This window comes from Sciurus vulgaris, assembly GCF_902686455.1.
Source record: "Sciurus vulgaris genome assembly, chromosome: 4".
Lineage (NCBI taxonomy): Eukaryota > Metazoa > Chordata > Mammalia > Rodentia > Sciuridae > Sciurus > Sciurus vulgaris.
In genome coordinates this window covers 100,047,985-100,067,393 of record NC_136464.1, presented here as the reverse complement: position 1 = coordinate 100,067,393, position 19,409 = coordinate 100,047,985, and the positions used below count along the sequence as shown (strand labels likewise).

At 42.4% G+C, this 19,409-nt stretch overlaps 1 protein-coding gene across 3 annotated transcripts in view; it reads left to right on the top strand.

Moving 5' to 3' along the window:
- Positions 1 to 19,409, top strand: part of LATS2 (large tumor suppressor kinase 2) — a 76,222-nt gene that overhangs the window by 43,885 nt on the left and 12,928 nt on the right. For all 3 annotated transcript variants that reach the window (XM_079138835.1, XM_079138833.1, XM_079138834.1), the window contains one exon: positions 18,544 to 18,676. In XM_079138835.1, the coding sequence (XP_078994961.1) occupies positions 18,547 to 18,676 (130 nt within the window). In that variant the 5' untranslated portion in view covers positions 18,544 to 18,546. The remainder of the gene's footprint in view (positions 1 to 18,543; positions 18,677 to 19,409) is intronic.

Here is a 19,409-nt window from a genome sequence, read left to right as displayed (position 1 = left end):
AAATCTGCAGATGCTCAAGTCTCTTCTCTCTGCAGATGCTCAAGTCTTTTATAAAATTGTATAGCATTTGCACAAAACATATATATATATATATATATATATATATATATATATATATATATATATACTCCTGTGTACTTAAATCATGTCTAGATGACTTATAATACCAAATACAATGTAAAATGTTTTGTAAATAGTTATTGTACTATATTGTTTAGGAAATGATTACTAAAAAAGTCTTTGTATGTTCAGTCCAGACATAATTGTTGTTTTGAGTATTTTCCAACCAGGGTCAGTTGAATCCATGGGTGCAGAACCTGCAAATACAGAAGGTCAACTGTATGTACAAAGAACCCAGAGAGTTATGTGGTTTTTACTGAGAACATCATACATACATTTGAAATTCAAAGGGTTTTGTGTTGTTTTGTTTCGTTTTTTGTTTTGGTGGTACTGGGGATGGAACCCAGGCCTTTGCACGTGCTAGGCAAGCACCCTACCACTGAGCTATACTTCAAGCCCTCCAAAGGAATTGTTCGTCAGCATTAATCACCGATTCTGCACATCTTGCAGGTGTCTTCTGTGTGCCAGGTGCTGTGTTAGGCCCCAGGGACACAGTGGTGAACGTGGTCTCCATTCTTAAGAGTTATAGTCCAGGCTTTCATCCAGGCAACAAATACATTGTTGATACCTCTTTCCAAAACTAACTGAATTGTTATAAAACAGTCAAGCTCTCAGAATAGTTTAGATCATCCTAGCTGGAAAAAGAATGTTATATGTTATTTGTGAATTCCTAAGAAAGGAATTTTCACTTACTCAATTGTGTAATCTTGAGCCACTCAACAAACTTTTTTAAAATCATCCTATTCCTCGTTTTCTTGGCCATGTGATATTTATTTTCATCACTCAAATTGAGGCCAGTGGCAGCAGTGCCAACTGCAGAATCAGATTTCTTCCCAGTTAAGTGAAGTTAGCTGAGTGTGTTTAGGTGCTGGGCTGACGGTTTGGACCATTGTGACATGGAGACTGGGCAGGCGTCCTATTTGCGTGAAGTGTTAGCTTTGCCACATGCTACCTCAGTGTTGTGGTGAAACCTTCCTAGCAAGTAGTTTGCAAATGTATATTCTTAAAAAACACTTCCTTCACAGAAGTTCTGTAGAAAAACTTGTGCTTTACTCATTCACAGTATTCAGCTGAGCCAAACTGTGATGGCAGCAAAGGGTGGCGTTTGGGGTCTGTTTAATCTAACTGTGTTTCTGCTTTCTTTGGCTAGTGTGTTTTGGTTAGGATGGATCATGTGACCAAAGAGAATAGCCAACTGCCTTGCTCAATGCTCTCCTGTTCACTTTCATTTGTGGGAGAACAAGAAGGGAAGCCACTGGATTCGGAAGTGCCCCTCCTACCCATCCAGTGGGTGGCCTGGGAGCAGCCTGTGCCCCTCTTCCCTTGACCTAATGTTGCCCTGTTCCTGCTTTTTAGAAAAATTTTCTTTTATCTGTTTTCCCTATATTATTTGGCATTTTAATCCCACTTTCTCATTTCATTTTAAGGACATTTCAGAGAGTAAAGAGATCTCTTCAACATAAACATTAAAGGGACATCAGGAAAATGGACCTTTTACAAAGGCAAGACTTTAAACCAGTACAGCTTTTTGCCCTCTAGGTAACCCTATCATTGCCCTTTCTGTTTTGGATCTTGTCTACAGAAAACTGGACTCCTTCCATGAACTTTGTAACTAACAAACACTAATTTTTACTTTTATTAAATATAATAATTAGTATTCCCTCAAGCACATTAGTCATAGTTAAAGAAATGGGAATGATTTTAGGCTTCTAGCCAGGACAACTGTTCAGGTTGATTTGGACCAACTCAACACAATTCCATAACCCTGATGCTGTTGATCACCCCAGAAAGCAGCCCTGCTCTTCTGTCCCTACAGCTGACTGGTCATACTTGGCTGAGCAGACAAGCAAGAACTTTCAAATATAAGAACACACCCTTCCACTAGAATGAACACTGTCTTCACTGCTGCATCCCCAGTACCCAGAACAGAGAGAGCCTCACAGTTTCGTTCTTCAGTAACTTTTTTTGGGTACCAGAGATTGAACACAGTGATGCTTAAACCACTGATCCACATCCCCAGCCCCTTTTATTGTTTGAGACAGGGTCTCACTAAGTTGCTGAGGCTGGCTTTGGGCTTATGATCTTCCTGCCTCAGCTTCCAGAGTCACTGGAATGTACCACCACGCCCAACTAGTAACAGTTTTGAATGAATGAAATATTGCAGTTGAGACCATGAAGTCACTCATTTGTAAAAGGTCTTTCTGCTTTAGTAGTTTTACAGTAGAAACAAGCACTTTCAGCATCTCCTTTTCCCACTGCCCCTCATCCATGTATCTTTGTAACTTCGATAAATTGACAATGCACTTTAGTCTCAGTTTTTCTTTCTTCAAAACAAAACATGGCTGGTGCTAGAGATACAGCCTTAGCTAGAACTCTTACCTAGTATGCACAAGGTTCTGGGTTCAGTCCTCATCCTATCTAACTAAAAAAATAAAAGAGTCATTTGAAAAGTATGATTAGTAATGCTTATTTCCTGGGGTGCTGGTGGGGTTGCCAGGTAAAGAGCCTATCACAATCCCTGGCCCTTCATTGACACTGGTTATTCCATCATCTTCTCTAACCTCCCATTTCCTTTAAAAACCTGCCAAGAACTTCGACTCTGTCGACTACCCAACAGAGCCCTCGTGAGCATGTTCTACGAAAATAATACTAAGATAGGAACTACCACTACGTAAAAATTGGACCAGAAAATTTCCTAATTGAAGAGTCGAAGTACTTGACAATTAATTATAAATGCAGCATTCTGGTTTTGTTGTTTTGTTTTTCGAGCTTTGTCAACTCTTCAATAGCCAGCCAGTATTTTGCCCCAGATTTTCCAGAGTCAGCAAAGAAGTACAGTAGATATTTTTTTTAAATCCTGGAGCAAGGCTAAGTCTCTTAGCAGTGAATAGACTGAGAACCCCCTTGCAGTAACCCAGCACGTGTCACTCAGCCTTGCAGAAGAACCATTTCCTCAAAGAAAATGCCACCAGATCCAAGGAGTTGTTTGTGTGCTTTCTGATCTTTAGTTTACTGGCTCTCTTGTGAGTACAAGTGGCCAGTTTAAAAATACTAGTGTTCTGCCAGGAGAAGTATCCCTCCAGCCAGATTGCCTGTAGCAGAGTAGCAGAGTACAGATTTCATGAATGTCTAGGACCCCTGGAAGGAAGGAGAGGATCTATAGACACATATACACCTTTAAAAGCCAATGGTCAGCCTTTGATAAAGGCCATGTAAAGAAGAGCAGATATTTCAAAATAACTGCCAAGAAAGAGTTAAGAGGAAGCAGGAAGTGCCATAAATCCTGATCTGAGATGATTGGCTATTAATTGGCATGCATTTCTGTAGAAATCATCTCATCACCATGAAGTGGCCATCATTACCATGTCGACCTATGTCTTTTTTTTTTTTTCTTTCTTTCTTTTTTCTTTTGGTACTGGGTATTGAACCCAGAGGCACTTAATCACCGAGCTGAGCCACATCCCCAGCCCTTTTTTATTTTTTATTTTGAGACAGAGTCTTACTAAGTTGCTCAGGGCCTCACTAAGTTACTGAGGCTGGCTTAAACTTGTGATCCTCTTGCCTCAGCCTTTAGAGTTGCTAGGATTACAGGCGTGGGCCACTGTGCCTGGCTTGAAATATGTCTTTTTGATGTATGTTTTGATGCTATAATTTTTAATTTTACAAAACCAAGATCACTTACTGTGTATTTTGGTTTGTTTTAGCTTTTGTGTTGGAAAATCTTACCAAATATTCATTGGCCCTGGGCTGTTTATGTTTGGGAGTGATGCACTAAAGAAGGGCTGTGAGGTGGGCCTGTGCCTCCAGGGCTTTATGATGGGGTGATTGGGTAGGCAGCCAGACTCTTCACTGGGGACCCACAGATGTCTGTGTCTGATATGCTTATCTCTGGTGCCCTTGAGTTTTTCCAGAGGAGATCCTCAGATCTATAAGGTGTGAGGGACTTAGAAGAAAAGAATCGAAAACCTATAGTGGATTTAATATGTTCACTTTCACTTGATTGTTTTATTCCTGTGTTTCTTGTCTACCCTCCCTGTGCAACCATCTCTGATTCAGTGTCTGTGTAAAGAGGGAGGGGAAGATCCAGGGACCCGGATGCTCCGCATATGGCCCTCTGGAGAGTCTCCCTTTCCACCGTCACCCCAACTTTATTGCCCTGTGGCCCATAGCATGTGCTTGTGTATCAGCCTTTGCTAGGTGGCAGAAGCTGCCATTCCTACATTCAGTGTCTCTGTTCTATCAGGTATCAACATTTTTTTTTTTTTTACTGTGACTGTTACATAAGAGCCACGATGAAATTTTAAACAGAGTAATGAGGTAGTGATTTGGTGTGGTTAATGCACCATGTGTAACCAGAAATCCCATATGTGTTTTTGTTACCCATTTCGTTGTTGTTTACTTAATGTTATATTGTAAACATATCCCCCGTGCCACTAAATGTTATGCTTTGAGACATTGAAAAATAACACATAATATACCACTGAAAGAATAGGAGAACTTCGCTTATTTGGGGACAGAAGCAAATGTCAGAGATCTGGTCTTCAGTTAACTGTTTTAGTTTACACCTAGGATAAGCATAAATTCTTAGACATGATTTGCAGGGCTGAAAGAAGTAGATACATTTGAGACTGGTTGTCCAGCCAGAATTAAAACCAATTTACAGGAGTGATTTCTATGTAGGTGTTTTTTGGTTTTGGGGTTTTTTTTCCCTCCCCTGTGTAGCTCTTGAGAAGAAAGGGTGGCAGGAACGAGTTAGAGGAGATTAGTTGTTGAGCACTGAGCAAAGTCCTCCAAGGTCCTGAGCTGGATGGGAGCTGTGCTTGTACCTGCTTCCAAGGGACTGACCATGAGGTTGGGGAGACAAATATGGAAGAGCTGGCTTGTGTACATCTGTTTGTTCATTCATTCCTTCATTACCAGATGTGACTGAGTCCCTACTTACCCAGCACAGTGGCTACAAATTCATTTCTTGGCCCAAATGGCTGACAAGAGAGGGGAACAGCATTGTGAAGAAAGAGTGGGTCATGGGATAAACAACCCAGACCTTCATTTCACTATTGGATATGTTTCACGACAATTAATGATGTATAATATTTCAAACATTTGTGAAAGCAGAGAAAATAGCACTTTCCCACATTTGTTTGAGGGACTTTTAAAAGAAATGCACTGTGGCACGTGCCATGGAGCCTTTGCTCTGCGACAGCCTGCACCTGCCCTCCCACTCTAGGTAACTGATGTCCTTGCTTGAGTTTCTCAATCACACTCATGTTTTACCCTTTTGCTCCAGTAGCACATTATAGCTGATCAGTAGTCTGGTTTTGTAAGTTTTTAAAAAACTCTTACAGTGTGATTCTGCAACTTGGTTTTTTCATTCATTGTGTTTTTATAATTTATGCGTGTTGATAAATGAGTCTCTAATTCATTTAAATTGGTGAACTGTGTTGTGTTGTATCATTATTCTACTTATTCTTTCATTATCCTGTTGATGGACATTTAGGTTCCCAGTATTTCATTGCAAATGGAAGTGCAGAGAGCATTCTTCTATATGTCTCTTCCTGCTTATGAGGAGAACTTCACTAGAGGATGGAAGTGGGATTTCAGAGTTGTAGGAATTGAGCATCTTTAACTTTACTAGACGATCAAAGTATTAATTACCCTATGTGGGTTGGACCGACTCATACTCCTTTCTTTAGGATATCAGTGCAGGTCTCTATCCTTGCCAACACTTTAAATATTTGTCAATCTAATGAGAGTGAAATGTCGCTTGTGCTTTTAAAAATGAAGTTCTGTTATTACTAATGATGTTAGATGTCTTTTAACTGTTTGGGTTTTCAATTCAGAGTTTACCACTGACTGTGTGAAATTGGGAAATGACTACTCATTCTGAGACTCACTCTCCTAATTTTGAAAAAACATGAAATACCCACACTATAGAATTACTGAGAAGTAGAGACCATACCCAGAGAACACAGTTCCTGGCTCTGATTCTTAGTCTTGAGTCTTCCTACCAGCATCACGTTGAGGAATGCTCCCTCCCTATGGAGAAGACCCCCAAAAACTATTGTCTGAAGCAGCAGGAGCCAGAGAGGTTCAGTTGGAGCTGGTAGAACTCTCCCATGAATCCCAGCAGGAGTCCCAGGAGAGCCATATGGACACTGTGCCACATCTAAGCCCTGGTGGCTGGGGATGAAGCAGCTAGTGTCACCACATGCCTGTGGCATTGCATTAGCATGTTAACCCATGTTGCCTGTCTCTCTTCACCTCTTAGCGTATTCTCCACAGAGCAGCCCAAGTGATCCTTATAAAACAGAAGCCAGATCTCATGGCTCCCTGTCTCACATGGGTGAAAACCAAAGTCTATATTGTGGCTTTTATGGTAAGTTTTCAAACTAAGGTCTCTTGCCCATTAGTGAATCCCAAAATCAATTTAAAGGGTTGTGGCCAGCATTTTGGAAACGTGAGGTAGAGTTGAATAAAAGTTTGCACCATGTTGCTAGTGCTGATTCGGTTATGTGCACATGTACTGAGTTTTCATGCAAAATATATTTTTTTCCTGCAGTCATAGAGTAGCCGTGATGCCTGCCAATCCAGATTGAATTTTGTGCTTCTCCTTGAACATACTTGGGCCTTTGCAATGGCTGTTCCTCCTTTCAGAAACCTCCCGGTCTCTGCTCAAATGTTCCCATATTAGAAAGGCCTTCTTCAGATATCTTTCATCCTTTATAAAATAGTAATCCCCCTCCAAAACTCAGCACTTTTCTCCATGTCACTTGTCACCATCTAACATCCTATTTACTCTGTGTTTGTTATTAGATCTACTAAGATGTCTGCTCCTCCGTCTTGTTCACTGCTGTCTCCCCAGGGCTTAAGATGGTACTTTGTTCATCTGCCCACAGCAAATGTACTTCTTGAAGGAATGACAGAGTAGTGGGCTTTCCGTAAGTCTATGACTTCAGTTCTACAGTGGTGTGTGCAAGGCTTTGGTACATAAACGACAGTTGTTCTGCTTGGATTGTTGGGGGGCAGGCACAGGTCAGGTGGGTGTCATGCTGGATCTAAGGCTTGAGCTGAATCTACTGTAGACATTGGACCAGGGGAGCTGACATTCCAAGAATAGGAAACCACGTAAGCAAAGGTCTTGGAATGTTAGACCCTATGATCTGTTTCTATGGTGCATTTCCAGACTGGTAAGCCACTCAGTGTGGCCTGCATGGTGGGTTCAAGCTGAGTACTGCAAGCTGGATGGCTGTGCAAGCAGAGGCCCCGGACAGCATCAGTGTGGTTGTTTACCACAGCATCAGTGAGGGGTTTACCAACAAGTTGGAGGAGTCAGATAAAAGAGCAGGCACCAGAGTTCAGACACTAGCAGGGATGTGGATGTGTGTATTGCTAGGGGGCTGATGGAAGGCTGTATTTCCTGAATATATACATAATCAAACTCATGGTAGAAGATGTAGGAAAACTGCAAAGAAGAATTTAAATTCATAGACAAGGTGATGACAGAGTTAACATTTAATTGTGTGTCCTCTATTGTGTATCCACTATTTAATTGTGTATCCTCATTGCTAACAATCCTTTCTCTCCAGTTATGAGAAGTTTTGTGAGATGTTTAGGTCAGAAGGATGGGAGGCCCCTAGAGTTTGTTAGTGGCAGTTATTGGCATGGAGAATGCTGGAGATGGAGCTTACGTGGGTGTGATCCTTTCGGTAATTTTCAAGAAGTCACTTTTTAGCCTTGTCCCCCAAATATAGAATTACATCTATTTCAGATCCATTATTTGAAAAGCTAACCTCTCTCTGTGTCTCTCCCTGTCTGGGTGCAGTCCTTTCTCCAGTTTTGTTAGAAGATCAGGTTGGAAGACTGGGGGGCTAAGGTGGCCTGGCCTGTGCTCACCCCCTGACAGATGTGCCACTGCAGAGAGCTGTGAGGCTCTGCAAGTGCCCAGAGTTACTCATTCAGCAACGTGTGTCCCGAGATTTCAGTGTTCTTAACGGAATAAATAAAAGCAGAAATTCCAGCTGGTGAATCACAGCTAAATCTCAAACAAAATGATGGAAAATGGAAGCTGTTGTAGAGATTCTGGACCTTTGGAAATACGAATCAAAAATTAAACTCCAAGGGAGGCTGAGTAGAATCACTTGAGCCCAGGGGTTCAAGATCAACCTGGACAACATAGCAAGACCTCATCTTAAGAAAAATTAATTAGTTAATTAAAACTAACTAAATAAATAGAAAGTGAAGAAGTATTTATCAAGTTTCTAAAAAGCCTCAAGGTCAGGGCCAAAGGCATGTCTGGATAAGATAGGCCTCTGGGCTGTTTTCAAGTAAGGGGATCTTTCTAATAGAGATGATGGGAGCATCTTGCAGGCAGCATTCCATTTGTCTAGATGTGAAGACCAGCCAGTCTTCCCACATACTCAGCCGACTTAATTCCAAGAGCCAGCATTGGCCTGTAGCCCAAATAGGAGAAAATCTGTTCTTACAGAGTCACGTTGAAGCTATTCGTGCTTTGGCTCTGATGACTCTGTGGCTTGTTTTTTGGCTCTCTCAATGCTTGGTTATGGCACAAGTTCGTCCTTTCTAAACTCAGCCTCATCACAACATGAAACTTAGGTGGCAAAACAATCTACCCATAGAGATGAACCTATTATCCTCTTCTCCTTTTCAGGGACATGGATGGCGGGTGCTGGATACCAAGGGCAGATAGTGGCTGTCTTTGAGAACTGTGTGCATGTCTCAGGCCCCGCTGTGTTCTTCCACTCACCAGTGACAGATTTCCCTACCTTCTCACAGACCACTGCCCCATCACCTTTCTTGCTATGATTTTTCTCGCAGCATCATCTTGGGCAGAAATGGAATCTTTTTCTTTTTGAAGACCTTTTTCCTCTCAAAGTAGAGTCCCCAGCAAGAGTATGAATTAAAACATTAGTTAATTTCCTTCTTAATTCTGCCCCTTACCACCGCGTATGAGCTCTGGCAGACAAGTGGTCACGTGGCCTTTGTCTTTCGCCATCTTTATCTCCACCCGTGTCAAGGACAGCATTGGAAGTTCAGAACAAAGTTTACAGATGAATTCCTTCAGCTGGGCAAGCCCTTCTGACTCCCAGCCTAAGCCCACCTGGGAAGGGAGAGAAATATGCCCTTCAGCCTGGGGCCATGCAGCTCTGGCCGGCCTGAGCATGGGCCAGCAGAGGGGTCAGGAGGCTGTCTCCGACTCTCAGCATCTCTCTGCTTCACATCCCACACTATCAAGGTCAAGTGGTTTTCTTTCTCTTTGCTGTTTGCATAGGATCCTTCCCTGTCCCCCAGATGGTGTGCAGAGTCACCTTCTGAATGCCACCCAGCCCCACCTTCTATCTGACAACTCCTTTTGTAATTGCTGCCTCCCTCACTTAGTTTTAGGTTTTTTTCTTGTGTCGGGAAAACATGGAGCTCTGCCTATTTTGTAGATGGTTCCTAGAATTTTCCTTAGCACCCATCCTCTGTGGAACCATGGTTCCTTCAACTAGAATGCATTGCCTCTGTGCCGTCTGTGGAAGGCTTCCTGGCTTTCCCTGAGCACTCAGAACACCAGGCTGGTCTCTTTCCCAGGCATGATGATTCTAGCCTGGACTGATTTGAATTTCCTTCTTTGTTTTCTTGAAAATAGAGATTGTTTCCAGTGAAAATGAGACACATGATCATTCCCCCTGTGGATTTTGTGTATTATTTTTTGGTGAATTATACAAGCCAGATTGTAGAGTACCTGATGTCCTCCTAATAAAAACAGAAATTTCTTGGTAGAGACCAGTTCTGGAAGGAGACAGAATCCTGCTTGGCAAAGCCCTTGCGGGGTCTCAGGTGGGCCTGGTTCTCCCTGGTGCTGTTAGAGTCAAGGGTTTCCTGTCACAGCAGAGGGGGCCTTCCAGGTTGGAGGTTGGGGCAGGAGCCACTCAGTGCCTGGTTTCCTAAGTCCTAAATGACAGGCTGGCTGTGTGTTTGCACAAGTTCATGCTTACACATGTGTACCCACACATGCTTGCTGGTCTCTGTGCCCAGTTATGTCTTATACAAAACACTGGAGCTGAATGGAACATATACCTGTTAAAGGTTGATTCTCCCGTTCTGAGTGTATTTTTCTCAAAAAGAGATCGGACATAATAATAGCATCCATACCTAAGGATTTTAGCATATCTTTAAGAACAAAGGGGTTGGGGTTGTAGCTCAGTGATAGAGCACTTGCCCACATGTGAGGCACTGAGTTCAATCCTCAGCATCACATACATACATACATATGTGCATACATACATACATAAATAAATAAATAAAATTAAGGTGTCCATCTACAACTAAAAATATATTTTTTAGAAAAGAGCAAAAGCATTTAAAGATATAAAGTAATAATTTTTTAGTAAAATAGTAATCCAACCAAATGTTTATTTTAGGGCCTATAAAAAGACAAGACCATGTAAAAAGGCACTCCTTACTGCTGACTACACAGCCAAATTATAATAAATAAAGTAGATATTTTATGATTGGGGTCATTATAGGAAAACTAGAATAACCTAATGGAATATACTGGGATGAAAAAAATATATATTTAGGGTTTCAAACTTCACTATTCACACCAGCAGTCAGTATTAGAATAATTATTTTCTGATGAAATGTTATTTCTTAGCATTTTGTTTAGTCTCTGTATTAATAATGATGTAAACTTAACCTTTCAGAAAACTTTCTGATCCTAAGTAAATTTAGTTTCTTTGGGCAAAAGCTTAGGAGACCAAACCATTCAAAATTTAAGATAAAATAAATAGATTTGTTTTCTAGATTATACACAGCAGAGAAAGAAGTAGGGTCAATTATCAATTATCTGTTGTGTAACATTCTGTGTGGCTTAAAAACAATGCCAATTTCTTGTTGCTTATGACCCTGTGGGTCTGCTAGGCTCAGTTGGGCAGTTCTTCTCCCTGTGGTGTCAGCTGGGATTTGTATAGCTCAACCCCTGAGAGCTCAGCAGGGGCTGAACATGCAAGATTCTTCACTCATGGGTCAGAATTGTAGCAGGGCTGGCTGGAAGAGCTGGGCCTTGCCGGATCTTTCCAGTCCCTTCCTGTCATTTCACTGATCAGGGCAAATTACAGAGCTGCAGCCTACACATAAGGCTATGGGAGGAATTGCTGGCACATATTTCTAAATACTAAGACAGAATAGAAATCTAGGATTCAGGATCCTTGAAACTGTGGGTATGTCAAAACTAGTAGGGAATTTGGGGCATATTAAGTTTCCATGGAATGTGACCCATACCTCTGTTCACCTCTATCAGTGATGGAAAATGTTTAATCTTATTTTAGCAAACTTCTCTTGATCATGGAGTTTTGAGTTAAAAGGACCTTTTTGATTAACATATGAAATCTTATCTTACCCTCTCATTGGACTCTGCTCTGACCTGAGAATTTTTGTGATCTGTCTGTAATTATGTAGCTATATACAGCACAGGCAGTTTTTATTATAATGGAATTTGACATATGTGGAAGTATTCTTGTCCAACAAAAAGAAATCATTGCTGTTTCAACATGAAAATGGTAAAATCCAGGGCTAGAATCGTGGCTTGGTGGTATTGCACTTGCCTCTCAGGTGTGAGACACTGGGTTTGATCCTCAGCACCACATGAAATGAATAAAGTAAAATAAAGATATTGTGTCCATCTACAACTAAGAAAAAAATTAAAAATAAAACAATAAAGTCAAACTTTTATTTTCCTCATATTCTAATTAAACTCCTTGTTCATAGACATTGTGATCCGTACTTTGTTATAGTATGAAGTGAGCATGTTTCTATGTTGTTTACACTGCTGGAAATTCTGTGTTTTATTTACTGCTGCAGGCTCAGTATCCAGAACAATAGTGGAGGCTCAGCCAAGTTTGTCAAGTAAAATAATCATGCTTATAAAAAGTATTTCGATAGATGTGTTAAATATATTCTAAGAAATATACTAATTATAGCTAACTTTTGCCATTACTGGATAGTCAGGCTCTAACTCCCACCTCACAGCCTCATAGTTCAGGGCCTAATATATTATACCTAACTGTGACAGATATTATTAAGGAAATTGATTTTTAAAATAGAGTTCTTTTAAATTAGCCTGAAAATAAATTTTCAAAAGTAAAATTACTTAATGAGGGCACCAAAAACTTCAATAGTTTTTGATACTTACAAATATTCACCTGAAAGAGGTTTTAGGGTTTACACTGCCATCAAAAATATATAACTGTTTACAGTTATATAGCATTTCACCAGCCCGTTTATTTTGTAATTACCAATTTTATTTTGGTCCTAACATAGTTGTAAAATGCTATTTTATTTTATTGGTGTTTCTTTGATCTGATATTGGCAATGGAGACAATTTTTCATGTTGGTTTAGTTTTAGGCCATATTTCTTCTTCATTCTCTGCCTTTAAGTTATTTTTAAATATACTTTTTCCTCAGAAGTGTTAAGCATTTATCTTCCTCTGTGCACTGGCTGAAGAATACATTAAGATGAAAGAGCCATAGCTTCCTCAGCAGGCACGAAGAGGCCATTGTTAGGGGCTGAAACTTCTGTTTGATGCACTGATGTCCATCTTCCTTTCATGTACATTCACTGAAAATTCAAAGATTACTTCCATTTTTCCTTCACTTTGTTTTTTCAGTCATAGCTTACACACACACACACACACACACACACACACACACACAGCTTGTGAGGGCCCATGTTGAACTCTCTCAGTTCTCTTCAGGAAGTACATAGAATGCAAAGAAGGGTGGGCGCCCTGTGATTCACACACTCTGCCTGAGGCTGTGTTTCTGATTAAGGCCTGACAACTGGCAGCAGGATGCTTGGAAACACTGTGTTCCACTTCTCTTCCAAAAGGGCTCCTGGAAGCACTTTGCTCAGGGAATGAAGCCCAGCCGCCAGCTCTGGAAGGGCAGCTTGGGGCCTGAGCAGGAGACCTTTGCCAACCAAACTTCATTTGCTTCACCCTGACCCAGCTGAGGAGCAACATCCTTTAGAAACACCGGACTCTTTCTTCCTTTTCCTCCTCAGTTCTCATCAAGGAATTGCATCCCACAACAGCAGGGCCACCATGGCCTGGGGGCGCAGCTCCTTCAGCCCATACCTCCTGGACACTCTTTCTCCCCATCAACTGAAATCACAAGCTACTTGAAAGAGAAAGGCAGACATAGATAAATGAGAGGCCTTGGGAGACCCAGCAAGTCCAGAGTGCTCATTTCCAGTTTTTCAGCCAAACCTCATAGTTGGAATGTTAAAACATTGGGATATGACTTTGCTAATGTTTGAAAAATGCTTCTTCACCAGGAAGGGGTGAGGGAGGATCTCCATAGGAAATTCCTTCCTTCATACATAATAATTTGTCACTGAATTTAAATTACTCTCAGTCACGTAGTGATGCTGGTAAAAATGTTTTTCTGCATAGAAACTGTGATCCCAGCTCTTGCCTTCTTTGAACTGAGAGAAATTGTTGAGGAGATCTGGGTCCATCCCTGCAGGACTTGTGAGTAGTAGGGAAGCACACAGTGGAGAAAGGGTGACATTGGCAGGAGAGCAGAGGTGGCCCATGTGTCCTTTGTGACTGAATCCTTCCCACTGGTTGTCGGCGACCTGTCATATGGGTGGCAAGGCTGGCAGGGCAGGGCTTCTGAGGGAACACCCCACCATGTGGGCTGGGCCGGGAGGACATTGAATGGTGACACAGCTGCTGCAGAGCCTTGGACCATCTCATGGAAAGCTCTGTGGAGTTGGGTAGAGTCCCCTAAATGAAGCAACCAGCCCACAGTCCTGTCGGGCTATGTATCCCAATGCCTGGGTCATTCATTGGGCTGGGAATGTAGCTCAGGGGTAGGGCACTCACCTCGCATGTATGAGGCCCTGGGTTCAATCTCCAGGAACCACCGTCTCCCCAAAAGACATAATTCATATAACCTAAGGTGGAGTTTATGAGAACTGTTGGTGGCACCAGGAAACCAATAAAGTTTGAAACTTCAGTTTATCTTACCCTCCTTAACTTCCCCAGTTTCTGTTTTAGACCAAATATGCTACTGAGTATATATAATTCTTACAGGACAATGATCAAGGAGTAGTTTTCTTTAAGAAATAGTTCTACTTAAAAAAAACAATACATGCAAATAAAAGTAATTTAAATATTCAAGACATTAAATGCAGGTCTGTGACACCAAATTGCTATTTAATATGCTTTGTATCATAGACTATGAAACCACCACCCCCACCTATGGAGTGTCAAGCTGACACCCAAGACAAGTGAAGCCTCCCATAATTCAATATCCCACTGTTTTTAGACTGTGCCAAAAAAATAACCAGCAAATTATTTCACTTCTTAAAAAAAAAAAAAAAGATCATTTGCTCTTACAAATGGGATGAGGTAGGATTCCCTCCTTTTTAAAAATGTTCTAGAGCTACTACAATGTTTGTGTTTAGAAATATTCCTCTGGATTGTACAAGAAGGGAGTCCGAGACCAGTGATAAGACATGGTGTGTGATTCTTTCTGCTTCTCCATAGGCTAGGCTTTCCTGATTTTCAGTTTCTCTGTTTTCTGCAGGTAAATCTTCAGTTTCTTGATTAGCTGCTACTTCAGCCTATTTTCCTTTGGCTCCCCTTTTCCCTTTGCGCTTTTTTGTCCAAAGATATATCTTTTCCTGCTATCTTTTGGGGCTTCATTTCCACTTTTGCAGGAGCAGGTTTAACTGACAGCCTCACCTGTCTCTTCTTGGGCTTTGAGAGAAAGGAGGCAAAGGAGTTCACAGACCACCCACCTCCCAGAGAGAAGCAGAACTCACCTCCTCCTTCCCATCCCTTTTGGCCCAGGTGTCCCTCCTCTTGGGCATCCTGGCAATGCAGGAACTTACCCTGCTGTGGTGACCCTAGCTCTTATTTTTTATCTAAATTGCTGAGGCTGGCCTCGAACTTACCACCTTCCTACCATAGCTTGCCAGGTTTCTGGGATTGGAGTATCTCTGGGCCAGCACTTCATTTTTTGACACCAAAGATCCTTCTGTGAACTGTAACAGCTAACCCTGAAATAATGTTTAAATGTGCCTTTATCCCCTTTAATCCCTACAGCAACTCAGTTAGCCTTATTTCACAGATGAGAGAATAGAAGCTCAAAGTAAGTAAAGCATTTGCTGAACTCAAAGTAAATAAAAGAGTTTGCTAGGCAGCAGAGGAGCGGCACAAAATCGGGTATCTGGTCTCTGTATCTGGGCTCAGCACTACCCTGCCGTTTTTTGGAATGGCCTAGTACCGTTCTAGATCAGGACTCTAAACAATGATCTCTGCACATTGTTGAGAAAGGAAGGTCAGAGGCCAGGCTCCTCAGTTAGACTTCAGGCTCACCTCTCTGCCACTCCTCAGGAGACCCCTGCTACTCCCCACTGTGTCTCTGCACATACACTCTGTCACCCTAAAACTTGTGTTTCTGATAGATTCAACATAGATTCTGGATTTCCATCAGCTCTTAAAACATAGATGTTATAGAAGGGAGAGCATAGCTCATAGTAGGTGACTCCACTAGCATATGCAAGACCTGGGATTCAATTCCTGGCACCACAAAATACAAAACACCATAGTTGTATGGATATGCGTAGTAGCATCTTCCGAGTACTAAAGTATAGAAACTATATATGTTTGCTCCATGAGGGGTGATGCACAAATAACAAGAGCAGGCCTCGACTGACTTAGATTATTCGAAGGTTTTATTTATAAACAAGCTGACTCATGAATGTGGTTGTTTTACGACTTGAAATATCCCTGTGAGCACAAGTCTTCACTTGTGGTCTCCTCCTGTTGATTTACTTTGGTTAAGTTCCTAGATTTGAAGCACAGATCTTGAAGTAGTGGAAGAGTTTTGAATTCGTACACAGGTGACACGGCCTTTCATGAAGTTGTCACCTCCTTGACTGTTATCAGGTGCTTAAGTAATGTGCATGGGCTGGCAATTCCCTCTGAAGGAGACAGGACAGTGGTCATGTTTCACAGGAAGCAAGTGAATGGTTAGTGCTGATTGATAGACTTGTGGTTAGTATTGACTCTGACACATTTTTCAATGGGCACCAAATGCTCCAGGGCTATTCTGCTAAGATGTGGTCTTAAGCGTGCCTTCTTCTAAGCCCTTGAGAGTCTTGCAGACATGATCTCATCACATAGCTTGGCTGTGAGTAGGGAAGGTGAAGTGTCATCACCCGTCTGTAGACGAGGAGGAAGTGCTTCAGGCCTACACTCTAGTATCTTCTCCCCAGTGCTCTTCCAGGTGATATACAATGTGCCCTTCCTGTCAACCCAAGTGCCGCCATGCAGAACAACTCTCTTATTATTACCATTTCCCAATCTGCCTCTTAAGCTGTCACTTCTGTTCTTTCCCTCTGATGCCACCTGTGTGTTGGTGGCACCTCCTCAGGCCTCCCATCTCGTTCTTCCCTGGTGCCCTCTCTTGCCCTACCATCTTGTAGGATCCCACACGCTCATTACTGACTTCATAGCTAAGTCCAGTCAATGTTTTTGTCCTGCCACTCAGCTAGTGTACTACCAGGAATAGAAAACTTGGTTTCATGTTAGATGACCATTGGACATTAAGCACTTAATTTGTTCTTGGTGCTTTGTGAGGTGAGTGGATATAGCCATGAGTAATGTGGCATTTAAGGACCTGCCAGTTTCTCCTGGTGATGAGGGGGATAAAAGTCAGAGGTATGACAAGGCCTATCCAGGGGCAGTGGGGACAATGCTCTCTCTCCAGAATGGTTCAGTACTCCCATGGCCACTGGCTGCCACCAAGTGGCCCTGAACAGCCTCCACTAAGATCATTGTCCTTTATCCTCTTTTTCCCTCCTTCTTTTCAGTCTCCTCCTGTCCACCTCCCCCTTGCCCTTCACAGTGCTCAGCATTTCCATCTATAGAAGCCCCTTTCGCTGCCTCTGCCTGCTTCATCTCAGTCCAGGAGTGACCCTCCGTGGGGTCCTTTCCCTCTCCTCACCCTCGCTGTCACCCTGCAGCCATGTTTCTTAGTCCCCAGCCATGTTTCTTAGTCCCCTCCTGCCTCTTTTACCTCCCTGCCTGAGAGTGCCTCAGTCTCTGAGCACCCTGAAGCTGTCCCCAGATTCATCTTCAGACTGCATGTCCCTGTTTGAAAGCCTCCATCACTTTGCAAACAGGGCAAAACCCAGGGTAGTCTGTTCCCTGTCTCCTCTTGTCTCCAAGTGCTCCTGCCATTCAGCCCACTCGTCCCCACTCCTCTGCTCTAACAGTTCCTCTGCTTAGAATACCTATTCTCTACCTGAATTTTCCATGTGCCCAAAGACCATTAGTCTTTGAAAAGCCAGCTGTCCTGCCCCATCTGTCTTAGGTGGAAGGAAGCCTTCTTCTCTGACCTTCTTCCACCCCACCTATACCTCTCCTGCAATGGCTACCAGTTTCTGTCTTCTGTTTATCCCAGAAGCAACTGTAAGAGACCTGTCCTGTGCCTACAGGACTCCAGGCTCCTACTTCTTTTTTCTTTGTAATCAGATCCCTAAGGGTAAATCTTTACTGCAACAGCCAACAATGGTCATTGTAAACAGTAGGCATTCAATAAGTATTTCATTCTCTTGGAAATAGTAAGGAAGAACAGTGAAGTAGAGGAAGGGGATGAGAGGGGAGAATGGGAAAGAGGAAGCATGAGATTGACCAAATTATGCTATGTGCATGTCTGAATATATTGCAGTGAATCCCACTTTTATGTATAACTATAATGCACCAATTAAAAAATAATAAATAAGTAGAAGGAAGACTAGTAGAGGAAGGAATTCAGTAGGAGGGAGGAAGAGAAGGAAAGGAAAAGTACTCGGAATTGAAATGGAGCAAATTATATATATTTATGAATATCAAAATGAATCCCATTATTATATAATATGCTAATAAAAACATATTTAAAAATAAACATTTCATAAATGACTTTTCAGTAGCCATACCTCCCCTTCTGGGGCTCATCAGCTGGTCACAGAGTTAACCTGGCGGTGAGCTGGGATTAAAGCCAGGTTCTCTGACTCCTGCTATTCTTCCCATAGAACTTTTCTGGTTTTAGGATCATTTTGAATTTACCAGTCTAATTACCAAAGTTCTCTAAGAAGAAGAACTTAGGTTTCTTTCAAATCCACCATCAAAATTCTCATATGTTCTTGACACAAGCTACACAGTCTGTGGTGTGGTATGTGCTTGGCTTTTGGCATCTGCAGAATGTGCACATTCTGAGTCACCTGTAGCACCTTGCAGGCTCCAGTAGTCACAGAGAGGCAAAGTATCATAGCACAGTCGGGCACAGAGTGGGGAGAGAAGTCACGCGTGGCTTTGTTTTACAATGATGGTGACACACTCTTATATCTCCACGCTTCCCTCCCAGGAAATGGCAGGCAGAGCGCTCAAGCAGACCGGCAGCAGGAGCATTGAAGCCGCCCTGGAGTACATCAGTAAAATGGGTTACCTGGACCCCAGGAACGAGCAGATCGTGCGAGTCATTAAGCAGACCTCCCCAGGTGAGCCCAGACCAGCAGCAGGGGGCGGTGAAGATTTGTGATTTAAGAACACAGAACAGTTTGCAGGAAGAAGTCCCGCCTGGCCTTGGTCAATAGATAATCTCTTAGCACATTGTCTTAGGTAAGCTGAGTCTGCTCTGCCCTGACAGTCAGGCCCTGGAGGGACCCTGCCACAGATCATGGGACTTTCCTGGGTGCTCACCCCACCCCTATCTGAAATAACCTGTGGTGCTTCCAACCTGGAGAGTTTGTATGCTTGTTCGTTTTATGAAAGATTGAAAAAGGGAGTAAAAATGTTGTTTTTACTTGCTATTGGGACTAGAGGGGTCTTTGAAAAGGGAGACTTATCAATCCTAAAACATACCTTTTCTCACATCGTAGCCTTTGAGAGCAGCTGCTCAGTGGAGGCACCTCTCCAGGCCCGAGCTGTGAGCAGTGTGCTGGGCTTCCCTCTAGCGTCACCTGGGAATAGCTGAAGGCACCTGCTCTGCTTCGGTGACTGTCAAGGGATGTTCCTCTCTGAGAATGGAATAGATGAACTCTGTTTTTGGTATTTGAAGTCCCTGGAGTGTAGTAAAGGATTCATGATAATTTTCAAAAGGAATTTTTCCCATCTGTGGAAGACCTGGTATGAAGCTCATTTCGTGTAATGAATGAGAAAAATCTCACAGGTGTTGTAAGATCTGTCTGTTGTTGTTAAGGAGAACATACATTTCTGTTTTCCTCTTGAGAG